At 31.6% G+C, this 16716-nt stretch overlaps 1 protein-coding gene across 4 annotated transcripts in view; it reads left to right on the top strand.

Annotated features, from left to right (window-relative positions):
- The window catches only part of LOC126889258 (transmembrane and coiled-coil domains protein 2), a 165189-nt gene that overhangs the window by 34487 nt on the left and 113986 nt on the right, over positions 1–16716 (top strand). For 2 of the 4 annotated variants that reach the window (XM_050657365.1, XM_050657363.1), the window contains exon 2: positions 10708–10894. In XM_050657365.1, coding sequence (XP_050513322.1) covers positions 10718–10894 — 177 coding nt within the window. In that variant the 5' untranslated portion in view covers positions 10708–10717. Of the gene's footprint in view, positions 1–1108; positions 1413–10707; positions 10895–16716 lie in introns of those variants that run through there. The other 2 variants (XM_050657364.1, XM_050657362.1) reach the window with 2 other exon arrangements.

Raw genomic sequence — 16716 nt, 5'->3', positions numbered from 1 at the left:
GCATACAATTAAGCATTTAATATTCACCATTGGCGCGCATAACGGTAATATGATGTCTCATATTACCCGTATGCGCGCCAATGGTGAATATTAAATTCTTAATTGTATATAAAAAAATATGCAATAACTACGTCATAAAACCAACCAAATTTCATTTGCGTATCTCAACCGGTTTTAAAGCAATAAATAAATCATCAGTTTGTCAGAAAAATTTCAACACCCCCTATCTCGGAAACGAAGCATTTGCGGACTAAGTTTATAAAGCAAACTGTCATTATTTTTTCATGCAGAATTACCCCTTAAACTTTTCCAAAAATTTTTAAAAACACCCTCTATTGATAAAAAACATGTCTAGTTGTTAAAGCACCTAACTTTTTTATTATCCAACATAAGAGAATCAATCAAACAACAAAATGTTGAGAAAGTATGAGGCTATAGTTAGGTTTTAGTTTAAGTGTTCTAAAAATACTAGAATATTCCACAGGGTGATGCAAACTTTAAGAAAAAAACACAGTTTGATTCATACACCCGGTATACAATGAAAATGTACCTCTTTAACAACAATATTATTATAACGATATTGTCAAGGAACAAGGCTATAACATATTAAAAAAATCACTTAAATCGGACAACAGGTTTAGGAGATATAAGACATGAAAAATGACCCATTTTTAAGGTGGCCCGTTAATTTTGGCCCAGAGTGTAATTAAATTTCTCGTCCAAACTGTGACGGGCATTTTTGTATTTATAATGTATTAGGTATATAGTACCCAAAAAACCCATTTGCAACCTCGCTGCTTAAGTGTCCCGAACATGGTATATTTTTGCCTTATTTCCCTGGTGTATATAAATACATTCACGATGAAAACTCTCATGAATAACAATCCATAGTATGACTCAACCGATTCGAAGAATGTCACTACTACAACAAAAAAATAAAAATACTCTCATGTTCGCAGAATCCCCCTACAACAACAGCTCACCTATTGCTGTTTCAGAAACCCACGGAGGACGTCACTGACCACAACACAATTCTCTAAAAGGTTATCGGCAACAAGAATGGACATTAACCATTCCGCAAATGATTCAATTTTATTCTTTAGCGCAAGTTGAGTGTATTGGTCAATTTGGAGAGGTTTGTCACCGCTGATCGTACGCATTTTGTAAGAAAAAATTAACTTTGTATTGTTGAGTCGAAAGGTCACGCGTTTAGACGAAGAAATTCTAATGAAATAGCACGAAGTTGATGAGTGTGATTGGTGATTAAATTGTTTAAGTATTTATAGTGACAAATCAAGCTGGATTATTGGAGGAGAGATGGATCTGAGTTTGTAGAACATGCTGTGTTTTAATTGAGAAAATCGGGAGTAGTTTTTCGCGATGGTGCAGTTGGCATTATGGAGTTTGTGGAGGTATGTTATTGTTTTTGTTTCCGTTGTTTTATTGGATAAAATGTGTAGTCGGAATAATTCTATCATTGCCGAAATAACAGTTGAAATGAAATTCGTTTGAATGAAGATACAGATGAGCGTAAAATACTTAGCGAAATCTTGAGCTATAAACGACCAAGGGCAATGACACACAGATATAATTTTAAATTATCATCATCATCATCTGTAACCACTAACAGCCCATGGAGGGCCATGGTAGCCCGTTGGGGTCTTCTTCTTCTTCTTCTTCTTCTTCTTCTTCTTCTTCTTCTTAACTCAGGCGAGACTCGTTAGTCTCTGGCACTTAGTCATAAGACCTTTGTACCAAACCCTTTTTTTCTCCTTAAACTTTAATAAATCCTGTGGCCTCAACGAAGGCCAACAGTTTTCTTATTGGTAGTTTTAGGATCTCTTCTGGTTCAAACCTCATTTGACCAGTGAAGTTCTGCCTTACATCACCTAGCACACTGCAATAGCATAGTATGTGTATGGCAGTTTCTTCTTCCATTTCGCACTTTCTGCACCATGGTTCATTCACCTTACCTAGTTTGTATAGGTGATTTCTTAAACGACAATGTCCAGTCACCAGCCCGTTGGGGTTTCTAGGCTCTAAAGTTTTACATGGTGTGGAGGCCAGCGCCACACATAAACTCATCAAAAGTTTTAACGTTATATCTAAAATAACTACTTCCTAGTTTGTCCTTTTTGTTGAGGAGATCTTTGCGGTGTCATGTATGTTTTGCTTACTTGACTATAGATGACCATGTTTTCCTTTCATTTGCTTGTTTGTCCCATTCTCGTATTCCTCATTCTTTCAAATTATGGTTAGTACCATCAATCCATCGCTTTCTGGGAAAAGACCTCTCTGAAAAGAGACCTCTCGGTCTCCCGTTTAATTGTTTTCTCCTTTCTACGTGTCCCAACCAACTCAGTCGTTTACTTCGTAGTTCTTATATTATATATATGCCATTCCCCATTCTCCTGTATAGGTCCATACATTTTCCTTAAAATTTTTCTTTCCCATTTAAGAAGTTGTTTCCCTTGTTCACTAGTCAAAGTCCATCAGTGGATCATACCAACCCTTTAACCCTTAAACGCCCAACCTTTTTTAGGTTCCATGTACGCCCAAGGATGGGTAAAAAATGTCCACCTCGAAAATAGCTTATATATTTATTGAGAGTTGTTGGAAATGGATTAAACTTAAGAATATTATTCTTAATAAACACAGCATCTTCTAAAATATTAATATAAACAATTTATTACAAACCTTACAACAAAATTACAATGCACATCAAAATTATTAACCTAAAAGTAAAAGCCAGTAATTCAGATTTGTCGATTTTCTCCACATTCTTCCTTTCAGCCTCCTCATTGGCAGTATAATTATGTCAATTATGTAATTATACGTCGATAATTATATGGATTATGTTCCTACCAACAAGAAATTATATAGAAACCTTTAATAACAAGTTTTATCAAGGGTGTACTTTTTATGCCCACCCATAGTTAACTCAAGATATTACTTTTATTTTCAAAAATATCGTTATAACCAAATTAACATTCGATAAAGGGCTGTATTTTTAACAATAAATAATTTTTTAAAAATTTTAAACACATAATAAATATGTTACAAGGGAATACGCATTAGGTGGAAATTTTTTACCCACCCTTAGGCGTTTAAGGGTTAATGAACTAGATGTCGGAACGTTCATTCAAACAGCCTAGACGTGTTGGACACATAATACGAATGTTTTACTACACGATTGCTAAAAAGCTAACCACAGGAACACCTGTAGGAAGAAGAAGTAGAGGCCGACCGCGAATTAGGTGGTTAGATGGTGTTAGCACAAGATGGCAACAAATCAAGGAAATATCTTATTTCTCTGGACCATATTATCTTTTATTGTGTTTTCTTTTAACTTAATTAGATCCAATACTCCTTCTTTGAATGTCATATTCCTTCATTACAACACTTCGATCATCTTCATCTCATCTTTGTCTCGACAATCCTTTGTGAATTCTGGTCTGCTCTAAGATTCGTCGCCATTCTGTTCAGTTTCTGGGGACAGGGTATCCAAAGCAATGTATTTTGAATTCAGTTAATTGGCACAAAAAGATAAATGTATGTAATTTATTTAATTCAAAATACATTTTACTGCTGTCAGAAAACATAAAAAAATGTTTATTTCACAAATAAACAATGCTTTTCCTTTATATTCAATGTTAAAGTTGCCACCCACCTGCCTTTTGGCAGTTTGAACATTGAATTTAAGCGAAAAGCAATGTTTATTTGCCAAATAAACATTTTTTTCTATTTTCTGAGACCAGTAAAATACATTTTGAATTAAATAAATTACATACATTCTTCTTTTTGTGTCAATTAATTTAATTAAAAAAAAATATTTTTGTCAACCTGTTTTACCTGTAATTATTAAAATATTTATATTACTGAATAGAGAATTGAATAAACCTTCAAATAAGCCACACGACCCCTATTCTCATTAAAAAAATCATCGATTAAGTCATTACGCCCAGATGGATGACGTCACGAGTATGATATATATGTAAAAAAAAATCATAATTTAAAAATAAAAATCGACCTGTTTCAGGATTTTTCCTTAAGGGGGCAAATAGGTTTAGAGGTTTCAAAATTTCGAATTTTTGGAACTAGCATGAATCGATAGTATTACTATTCAAGAATGTGTTCTGAAAATTTCAAAGCAACATTCGAAGTCCTTCCCAAGTTATGAGCGCGCTCGCGTAGAGCGCAATCTATGAGATTTTTTTCAAACGCGTTTTTCTCGAAACGACTTTTTTTCGGCTTGCGTGACGTCTAGCTCAAAAAATAATTAACCAATTTTAAAAAACCAAAGTGATTATTGTTCGTTATTAAATTGTCTTCGATATGAACCTCCAATCGGAATAAAAAATGGGTTTTAAGTTCAGTTTTAAGGGCAAATAACTGAAAAAAAAAACGGTGAAAATTGATGTTTTTTTTTCAAACTTGCGTAATTTTTCAAATTTTTGATTTTTTTAGCCGATTTGAGGTTCATATCGAAGAGAAACTTGTAATAAACGTAAAAAATTTTGGATTTTTGATTTTAGGCGGAAATTACGACCTCTACATGTCACGCAAGCGACATGTTCGTGCGGCGAACGTCCACGCGTTATTGCTCTATTTTTAAATATAATAACTTAAAAAAATTTGGACATATACTTTAGAATATGTATAAAATGACTCGGAAAATGATTCCAAAGTTGCAAAAAAAAATTTTTTTGTCTACCTAAAAAAAATTTCAAAAATACATGAAAAATCGGGCTCCTAAACCTATTTCCCCCCGTAAAGGCGCCGCACAGTGGTTCCAAATGCTGAAAACGTGGTCATGAGGCGAAAAAAGGAGTCCTTGTTTAGGGATTTTCATGTTTACAGTTGTTTTCTGATACTATCGTAGAGTCCTAATACGCAGGTGTGAGGATCAGACTGGATGTATTCTGGTTCACAGCTCAGGAACAAGTGAGCCATGTCCGGGGTTATTTTGGTCGGCAGAGAAAGTGAAAAAGAACGCGTATATTGAAAACGCTGTAAAACGTTTTGTAGTTTATCAATTTTATCGCTGTAAAGCAGATTCTTCTTTTTTAAGTATTTTGTAATGTAAGGTGTAACTTAAGTCAACATTTATTAACAACAAATGTCTTAAATTTGTTAATGCATAAATAGTGAAAAAATACTTGAAATATTTAAAATTTTGTAAGATGCATTCAAAAAGTACAAAATTCTGCATAATAATGCGACTAATGTTTATTAATCTTAATATATATAGTAGGGAGATACAGAATCACTTTGGTTTAGCTGCCTATAACTGCCTATGCATTGCTGGCAGTTGTTTGAATAAAAAAGTGGGAAATGACGCATATTACAAGTTTCTTGCGATTGTTGCGTATGTATGGGCAGTTGTACATAAGTAATAGGTTCTGAATATTGTACTTCATAAAGAAAATTTATTGGTAATCAGCAGTTTCAAAAGTCCCTTATAATATAAAATTTTAAACAAAAATGCGACTAAAATAAAATTTTTTAATTTCTTTCGTCCATATTGGATCCGCCATTATGTTTAAAAAAGAAGTAAAGTTATATTTGTAATCAGCGACCTTACCTACCAAATTTGTCAAAAAAATTTCCGTTTTGATTGATATTTTCAATTTCTTTGCGCCATGTTGGATCCGCCATTTTGTTTTTCAGAAAAAATAATGCCAAATTTGTAATCAGCGATGCCAAAAAACCATTAAGAACGAAAGTAATTCCAAATTGTATAAACAATATACGCTTTTAACGGCCGGTTTCACAAGTCGAAGTTAACTTGTGGTTAAGAGATAACCAGAAGTTACCCCGAAATATGTGTTTCACAATATCAGGTCAACGGCGAAGTTGTGGTTAACCGACAGAATTTTTAACCAGAGCTTGGAGTGATGGTTAAGCTCTTAACCAGAGGTTATCCTAACCTAATTTCGTTTTATTGACAGGACAGAGTGTATACACGTAAATTATTAATTACAGATATGAATTTATATGATGTACTTAAATGCGTTTAGCATTTCAGCGGCCAATAATTGTTCGATTTTTAAATGATTTGCTTCCTGGGGTAATTATTAATACATACTATAGTCTCTTGCTTGCTACATGTTTTTATATTAATTTAATTTTAACAATATTGGCGAAAGACCTTAAAACAAATATTATTCTTAAACAAAACTTAAAATGTATAATGTGCATGTAATATACAGTGTGTGTACTTTAGTTGGCCACGTATGGGAAGCATTTTTAATATTAATTTTACGAAAAAAAGATACTTCAAAAAAGTTTTGCATAGTAATTTTTATGGTTCAAAATCTAAGATGCAACCATCATGTATCAAATTTTATTAATCCCATAGGAGGTATGTTAAAATATATGAATTTTTAAGGGCCGGTTGTTCGAACGCTAATCAAAACTGATCATTATCAAATATTTAATTACAATTATATTTGATTAAGCGTACTTCTGACAGATGTCGCATTTTGAGGTTATGTTGACTGATTTATTTTATTATTTTGGTTTTAATTTAAAATAAAACATAATTAAACTCTTTCTGATGTTAATTTCTTGTTTTTACTTACAAATCAATAATAATAATAAGCAATTTTTAATAATTTAAGAGCTGCGGCTATATTTTAATTACTGTTTTACCTACAATCAATAACTGATTAGTGTTTTACATGTATTTTTCATGTCGCGATTTGATTCCCATCAAGAAAATTGATTACAATAAATGATTGATTATAATCAACTTCTTGATTAGCGTTCGAACAACCGGCCCTAAAGCAAGCAAGGTAGCAAGAATCAACATCAAAAATATGATTATGCAAATCAACCACAAGTCTGACTGAATATCCTAACCACACATATACACACATTTATTTTTCCTTAATCTGCAAAATAAACTCCACAACTAAATATAAAATCCTTAAAAAATATATATATATACAACAAATTAATAGTCATAAAGAAATATAACAATTTATTGAATTTATCCTAATAAAAATCAATGGAAACTCATCTGACTGATCAGCTGATTTGATAATTCTTCCATAAAAATGTTATTTCTGGTGATCATTGTCCATAATTTCCTACAACATAAGAAAAATAAAACAAAACTTACGGTCAACTAACCATGATTGAATCTGTGGTTGTGAAACAGCAACTGTCAGTTAGACTGTGGGTAAAGGTTAGTTGACCGCTAGGGTTAACCACAGATTGTGAAACCGGCCGTAAAGGTTCATGATCACGTTTTCGGCATTTGGAACCACTTTGCGCCGGCTTACGAAATAACGAATTTAATCCTTTAATTTGCACCATACTGTATATTTCAGATGGTCACAAGTATTTTTATTTCGTCGTAGAACCAATATTATCATGATTTTTTCCTATTATACCATGTTTATTTAGTAGTCTATTTAAAAGTGTACATTTTTAATACTAGGCAAATACGTACAGATTTATGGGGGATAAAGCATATTTACCGATACCTGTTGCTCATGTTGATAATATTAACTAGATCTGGATGTACCTCGACTTCCGTTATTGTTTACCCCGATAATAACAGCCTCGATTGCATACCCCGTTATCTCGATGATGTCAGCCCTTTGTCCTATTTTTAGACCATTTTTGCAATAATACCATCGACTTTTTTGTTACAGTAATGTAAATAGGCATCGAAATCCTGTATTTACTCGCGGTGTTTGATCGAGGTAAACAAAGAAACTTGATAGAAAGATATACTATTTTTGCAGGTTTATTAGATATTAAATTGTCAGGGAGACGTAGTAAGTCGTTAAACGTCATAGAAAATAAATTGACGTAATTATACGTTGATAAAAAAGATCAAACATGATTAGAAAAGTGGCACTAGACCAATGAACGAAATTTTCGGTGTTAAATTGTATTTCGACTTAAAAAAAATCGGTAAAGTTAGCATATCCATATTTAGGTCAGGGCGCATCTGTAAAAATTTTAGTACATTTGGACGTTGAGAGGTGACTCAAATTTTTTTGCAGAAATTGCTTGAAAATAACTCAAATAATAATACTTGAGTTATCCTCCCTCTCAAAAAGGTCCGGAACATTGTTTAAATAATCAAAATGTCAAAATATGAAGGGAAAATTCGATTTTTTTTATTGGTTTTTTGATTATAACTTTAAAACTATTCATTTCTGAGAAAAGTTGTACTGACATAAAAGTTGCGTAATTAAATTTCCTACAATATAGAATTGGTTAAAAATTTAAAAAATAGTCACCCTTGTTGCAAAATAGCAATAATTGCGAAAAAAATCATACAAAAACAAGTATTCACATTTTACGTTTTTCAACCATTTATGCTACACTTCTCGTCACCTCTCAACGTCTATCTCAACAGATGCGCCCTGGACTAATTATAAGGCGGAACTCAGAGCAAGACTTATATAATTTATTGCTAATTTATTGGTAATGTATTAAAAAGAAAAAATTTATTGCTGTAGACGTTTTCGAGAAACAGTGGATATGTTAACTTTACGGTAAAGCTAGCCAAAAACTCAAAAACTACCCCATCATCCCCGGAAAAATCAGCGCCAAACTCAACCCCGGAAAATCAAGATATCGGCCAAAAACGATGAAACTAGAGGAATGAACCGCAAGGAATTAGTTGCTAATTTATTGCTGAATAACAAAGTGGTAGTTTAGTTTACTTCAGAACTATTAATTGTACAAATAGCATCTTATTAACACGTTCGGTGCCCATCTTGAGCAATCCCCACTTGGCTGGTATTACCACGTACTTAAATCGTTCATTTGGTAACACAGTACATGGACACCGAACGTATTTTAATAAACGTACATAGTTCCTATAGATCAGTAATGAAGCTCAATATATTATGCAACAGAAATCTATGCTACTTATGCTCTATACTCTATGTTATCTACAGTGACTGAGGCAAGTACGTATTGCAACATATGCATTGTCAGGTCTAGGAGCTTTGCCATCTTTTAGTTGTGATATTGCTCTTTCCACTTCATCTGATGTGATTGCTAAGTGGTCATAACATTATGTAGGATGGAGGTTGTTCGGATGTAGTATCATCAAAGAGTTCCTGTGTCCTGTATGTATTTTGTCCATGCAGATTTCTGTCTGTGATGATATTCCCCTGTTGGTCTTGCAATTTGCTAGTTATGTTAGATTTCTGACGACCAACTGTTTGTTTGCCTGCTTTGGTGTATGGTGCAGCTTACGTTGTATTATCTACTTTAAGAGATTGGTGCTTCGTAGTCTCCATAGCTGATTATTTTAAGTTGTTTTCTCCCATGTCCATTAATTTGACCCTGTCAAATGTCTTTTTAAGGCATTTCTTAAAATTCTCCTGTCACAGTGACAGTTGTCATACTCCTCCGATACGTCTAAAGGTGGGAAACTATGTAATGTAATGTTAATTTATACGTTTATATCGATAATTTCCTCCTCTACTATATTCTTCTCTTTTTACTCCACAATGTATTATGTTTTCCATCTTTTGCGTCTTTTTGCCGGTTATTAGCGCGCTCATCACTGTATAAACAGTGTAAAAGTGATATGTATTCAAATAACCGCAGAAAATCGGTTGTATACTTTTGACAGCTCAAAAACCGTCGGTTCCAATTGAGTAATGATTGGTGCAACGTATTGTAAAATAAATAATAGTGTTTTACTGACCTTCACCAAAACCATTAAATTCATAGAAACAGTACTTATTGCATATTGCCATGAGCAAGACCAAATGCAATACTAAGAAATGTGCTGGCAAATGCACTAGTATGCACGCCAAAAGAGAAGAAAGAAGAAGAAGAAACGGCAGTTGTCAATTTTTTTAAGATACCAACATAAACAAAACAATGATGTACTTAATTATTATCGCTGTCCAACAAAATTCCTGAATTGCAATAAATTTAAGATAAACGACAACGAGGGAATGTGACGTACATCGATTTTTAATCTGTGTCTACCGTATATGCTATTACTTATTGTTTTTGCTCTTTTACCAGTCGATTGTACATAAATTCGTTAATTTATTATATTTTGAGTGGAATTGAAGACTGTCCACTCCCTCTATTATAAATAGACTGTTGGGAAGTTAATTTGATGATAGTAGTAGGTTACAAAATTAGAAAAATAGAAATATCATTGAAAATATATAAGTTATTACGATTTGGTCTGCTTCGAGATATTAACTATTTCTTTGCTTATATTGTATAGGGAAGAATGTAAGGTGCGTATGCACTTACAACGGTAGGAAATGAGAGAAGTATATTTAAAACGACACAACAATATTAGTTGACTGAAATACCTTGTCCAAAATTTATATAGTGTCAGGAATCGGAGAGAAGAGGCTAACATTGTTACCAAATTTATTGTTTTTTAATGTTGTTCTGAAGTTTCCTTGTGGCATTTTTGTAATAAACTATTCTAAACGTTTCAATGCCCAAATCGGATGTCGTTGTCAAAATACAAAATATTACTGTATTACTCAGTAATATTACTGTATTACCCAGTAATATTTTGTATTTTGACAACGACATCCGATTTGGGCATTGAAACGTTTAGAATAGTTTATTACATCCGATTTTTTGTTTTTATTTGACCTGTCATCTTTTTTAGCATTTTCAAAAATGTACCAATACAATCAAATTTGGCTAATTATCAAGCTCCTACTATCAAGGTATCTTCTTTTGCAGATTAGGGGCAATGGACAGCTTGCATGTGAGTTCTCAACAAACAGGAAGTAAAACGTCCAGTCGTAGCGCCTCCCCTTGCAGGCCCAGAGAGCAACAACAACAGCAACAACAACTACAACAACAACACCAACCGTACCATCCTCATCACACGAAAACTCTGAGTCACGGATCAGTGGATAGTTCGAAGGTGAGTCATTCAAAAATACACTTATTAGGTATATCCTTTTATGGTTATTATCTTAACATCCATACACAGTGGACCAAAAATCTGGAAACGCCTAATTGTCTCTTAAACGGATGGTCCGAATTGTACAAAAACAATGTTGTCAGATTTACCATTTTTCTGATTTTTATCATTAGTCACTTTGGTTTTTTTTTGTATATTGTACCTTTGAAATTTCCACTTCAACACCAGTTCAACCGTATACAATACCTTTGATTTTATGTAGTCAGAAACATCTTAATACGATAAAACCAAAGCCTAGAAACGCCTAATCGTCTCGATATTTTTTTTATTCAAACTATGTACAACTACATTTGAACATAAATATATGGTCTAAGAACTAGCAATGTTTTCGAGAAACTATTTTAAGACAGCTGATGTTTTCACATATTGTCCCCTATGCTTCCTCGAACACCGTACCGGCCATCTGGCTGCTGATACAGGTTGCGTTCATTACTGCGCAGCACACCTGTTGTACAGGTAAATACAAAATCAGGGTGATTGATGAGTGTGATAAAGCTTAGTAGATCACCCGTGTTGAGCTGCCCCCCACCCCACTTGCAAAAATTAAAAAACAAATAGCCCTGATTTATGAGCTCTCATATTCCGCAAAAAATTTTGAGCTCGTTCCACTGAGCAGGAATTTAATATTTTAGTGGGGCTGACTCAGCCTCCCTCCCCCCCCCCCCCACTTCTTAAAAATAGGAATATTGATCGATTTTTGCGGCAGAATTACGAGCTATTATTTATGAGCTCTTGAAGTGATATAGTTTCGATTTTTGAGCTCATCCCCTTCACCCCCAAACAACCCTTTAATTGATTTAACTTAAGAGAAAAATGCTGAGAAAACTTAAAATATATCGTATTGCGGACATAATTCCTATAGCGTATATATTCTAAGAATAAACTATTAAATCACGTGCATTTCGATTATTAAGCTACAACCCCTTCGCAAGAAAACTACCCCACCTTCCCCGCTTAAGAGAGAGTTGTTCTTAAAATGCATTAAATTAATTATTTGGCGACTACATATCATTTAATAATTTATGAGCTCCCAAATTACGCGCATTTAGATCAGTAAATTGCAATTCTTTTTGTATAGTGCAGTCACTGAAGGTAAAAATCTACGATTACCTTCAATTTCGGTGAACCTTCATCGATTTTCACGAAAATTGATCAGTGGTTAGTGAATACCTCAAGAAAGAAAGGTGACATGGTGCCACCTTGCGCCTTTACCCTCAGGGTGGATTCCGCCCCTTCTCGGGGGTGAAAATTATTTTATAAAAAATAACTGTACAAATCAATAAAAGGACAAATTATAAGCAATATTTGTTATACAAAGTTATTAAAATAAGTCAATGCTTTTTAAGTTATTAAAGATCAAAGATTTTAATTATTCGTGAAAAAAATGCATGTTTTGAAGCGGTTTTTCGTAAATCACTGAAAAACTGTGAGTTTTACAAAAAAGTTAATAGTAGTTTAATTCGTATAGCTTATATTCTAAGAATAAACTCTGAAATCACGCACATCTCGACTATTAAGCTACAACCCCTTCGCAAGATAACCATCCCATATTCCCGGCTTAAGAGAGAGTTGTACTTAAAATAATTTAAATGAATTATTTGGCGACTACATCTCGTTTAATAATTTATGAGCTCGCAAAATATACGCATCTTAATTATTGAATTGCAATTTTCTTTCTATAGTGCAGTCACTGAAGGTAAAAATCAACTATGACCTTCGATTTCGGTAAATCTCCATTCATTTTCACGAAAATTGGTGAGCGGATAGAAGATACCTCAAGAAACAAAATTAACAATAACAACTTGCGGTTTTAGCCTGGGGTATATGTCACCCCTTCTCGAGGGTTAAAATTACTTTATTAAAAATAACCCCACAAATAGAGAGAGGGACAAATTCTAAGCAAAATTTGTTATATAATGTTATTAAAACAAATCAATACTTTTTGAATTATTACAGATCAAATATTTTAATTTTTGTGAAAAAAAATGCATGCTTTAAAGTGATTTTTCATAAATAACTCAAAAACTGTAAGTTTTTACAAAAAAGTTTTTATCACTAAAATTGAAGCTAATAAAAAATATAATAAATTGCCTACTTAAAAATAATGTTAATTTAAAGTAAGTTATAGGTAATTAAATGTATATTTTTTCTGCCACTATTCAAATCTAAGGATTCAAGCTTAAATAACGGGAAAGAGATGCATTTTATGTAACATTTACTAAATACTTGTCAAAGTACTTAGAAATACCTATCAAATGAGCTCCAGAAAGAGTTGATAGCATCAAAATTTATACTCCAAAATTTTTTTCCAAAAAAATGAATTTTTTTTGAATAACTCTGTTAATTTTTATGATATCAGGCACATTCAACTATTTGAAATGTAATTTCAAGAGCTATAAAACTCTATTACATTTAATCTTTCAAATACTTTATTTTTTTAGGATAATAGTAAACGGCTCCTGTTACATTGTTCTCGTAGTAAAATTTAGGCTTAAAGGTTTCTATCTTCGTTATTTTGATTCATACAGAAATCAAAAGACAAGTAAAATCTTCTAATAAAAAAACTCAAATTTCGTTATCTATCATTTTTTACGTGTATCGAGTATTGTTGGAGTTATTATCAAAAGCAAATGATTTACGAGAATTTGAAAAATTTTGATTTTTGTTAAATCATATTTAAAATAATTCTACTTTATTAGCAAAGATTTTACTTGTCTTTTGATTTCTGTATGAATCAAAATGACGAAGATAGAAACGTTTAAGCCTAAATTTTACTACGAGAACAATGTAACAGGAGCCCTTTACTATTATCCTAAAAAAATAAAGTATTTGAAAGATTAAATGTAATATAATTTTATAGCTCTTGAAATTACCTTTCAAATAGTTGGATGTGCCTGATATCACAAAAATTAACAAGAGTTATTAAAAGAAAATCATTTTTTTGCAAACATTTTTGGAGTATAAATTTTGATGCTATCAACTTTTTCTGGAGCTCATTTGATAGGTATTTCTAAGTACTTTGACAAGTATTTAGTAAGTGTTACATAAAATGCATCTCTTTCCCGCTATTTAAGCTTGAATCCTTAGATTTGTATAGTCGCAAAAAAATATACATTTAATTACCTATAACTTACTTTAAATTAACATTATTTTTAAGTAAGCAATTTATTATATTTTTTATTAGCTTCAATTTTAGTGATGAAAACTTTTTTGTAAAAACTTACAGTTTTTGAGTTATTTATGAAAAATCCCTTTATAGCCTAATAAAATAAAAAAAAGTCAAAATGTAAATTCGTACAGGTTAAAACAAATTTTATATCAAAGTTTAGGTGGGTACAAAAGATATTTTCAAGACAGTATCCAAATCATACAAGGGGATCATTGTTTAAATAATTAAAAAGGGGTCATTTTTGCAAAAAAAATATACTTTTTTAACTGCTGAGGTAACTCACTTAATAATGAAGGTCTATGGGATTCTTTTCTGCAAAGTTGAAGGATAAATATTTCACATAAGACTTAGTATATTAAATTTGACCCCCTATTTATTTAAATAATTGTATATAAAACTTTAAAAACAAATTTGCAAAAAATTATTTTTAGCGTTTTAGATAAGCACTATAAAATATCTTGTTTTACAGATTAAGTTGCGCTATGTTACCAGTATTAAGTAAAAAAAAATTGGTCGGAAAATATTTAATATTTTTTGAGAAATTGAATTTGTTTTTTAAATGTTACTATATTTTCAATTGCAAAAACGCGGTTGTTCCCAAAGAAATATTCACCTGCATAAAATCTCATTATTTTTATTTTTATGTATGTTTTCGATAAATGTATTGTTAAATTCAAATTTTAGTTAAACTCCCCCCTACAATGGCATTTGAAAATTATTCAAATTTGTTTATAATTTGTTTTTTTAGTAACGTCGCGGGGATTAAGTATTTTGAAATCCCGTTTCGATAATTGGGTTCCTGGGAATTTTTTATTAATTAACAAAATTTTTTTGTCGTTTTTTCTTCTTCTTTTTTTCCTTGTAGTTATACTACGGGCCCTTTTAGGGCTAAATTTTATTAAGAATATTGAATCTCTAAGTTGTAGATTGTAGACCTAATAATATTAAGATTTAACTAAAATATCTTAAATAAAATGTGGCTACTTACTGAGTTACAGGGTGTTTTATTTAAAAATTTAAAAATTATTGTTGCCAAGTACTTTAAAACTATTTGACGTATCCTTATCATACTTGGCAGAAAGTGTGGCTATTATACACCCTACTAAATTGTGATTAATAAACGTTTCTAGCTAGTTCCAGAGGCGTACGACAGGGGATAGTGAATGATTGACCCTTCCCAAATTCTACGCCACTGAGTGAATTACTATTTTAGCGAAATTTTTCGATTCTCCAATACTTTGTATGTAAGTAGCTGTATTGGTATCGATAAAGTCATCAGTTTGAGAGATATTGGAAGTTTAAAATGAATGAATGAATGAATCAAAATAACTATGCCGTTTCATTTTTAACATCCAATATCTCGAAAACTAATGACTTAAGCGTTACCAGTAAAGAGTATATTATTTACTTATAAAGTATTGGAGAATCGAAAAATTTCGCTAAAATAGTAATTCACTCAGTGGCGTAGAATTTGGGAAGGGTTAACCATTAACTATCCCTTGTCGTACGCCTCTGGTAGTAGCTAGAAACTTTTATTTATCACAATTTAGTAGACTGTATAGTACCCACACTTTCTGCCAAGTATGATAAGGATACGTCAAATAGTTTGAAAGTACTTGGTAAAAATAATTTTTAAATTTTTAAATAAAACACCCTGTAACTCAGTAAGTAGTCACATTTTATTTAAGTGATTTTAGACCAATCTTAATATTTTTAGGTATAGAATCTACAACTTAGAGATTCGACATTTTTAATGAAACTTAGCCCTAAAAGGGCCCATAGTAATATAACTCCAAGAAAAAAAAAAGAGGAAAAAAAGACAAAAATATTTGTTAATTAGTGAAAAATTACCAGAAACCCAATTATCGAAACAGCATTTCAAAATATTTAATACCCGCGACGTTATTAAAAAAACAAATTATAAACAAATTTGAATAATTTTCAAGTGCCACTTTAGGGGGAAGTTTAATTGAAATTTGAATGTACCAATACATTTATCGAAAATATACAGAAAAATAAAAATAATAAGATTTAATACAGGTGAATATTTCTTTGGCAACAACCGCGTTTTTGCGATTGAAAATAGAGTAACATTTGATAAACAAATTCCATGTCTTAAAAAATATTAAATATTTTTGGACCAATTTTTTTTTGATTAATACTGATAACATAGCGCAACTTCTCCTGTAAAATAAGATATTTTATAGTGCTTATTTAAAACGCTAAAAATATTTTTTTGCAAATTTGTTTTTAAAGTTTTATGTATAATTATTTAAATAAATAGGGGGTCAAATTTAATTTAGTAAGTCTTATGTGACAGATTTACCCTTCAAATTTGCAGAAAATATTACTATAGACCTTCATTAGTAATTGAATGACCTCAGCAGTTGAAAAAGTAATTTTTTTGCAAAAATGACCCCTTTTTAATTATTTAAACAATGATCCCCTTGTATGATTTGGATACTTTTTTGAAAATATCTTTTGTACCCACCTAAACTTTGATATAAAATTTGTTTCAACCTGTACGAATTTACATTTTGATTTACATGTAGTATAATTTTATTTTACTAGACTATTAAAGCATGCATTTTCT

Source organism: Diabrotica virgifera, chromosome 8 (genome assembly GCF_917563875.1).
Source record: "Diabrotica virgifera virgifera chromosome 8, PGI_DIABVI_V3a".
Classification (NCBI taxonomy): domain Eukaryota; kingdom Metazoa; phylum Arthropoda; class Insecta; order Coleoptera; family Chrysomelidae; genus Diabrotica; species Diabrotica virgifera.
Note: the sequence above shows the minus strand (reverse complement) of the source record. Positions and strands in the feature narration are given on the sequence as shown.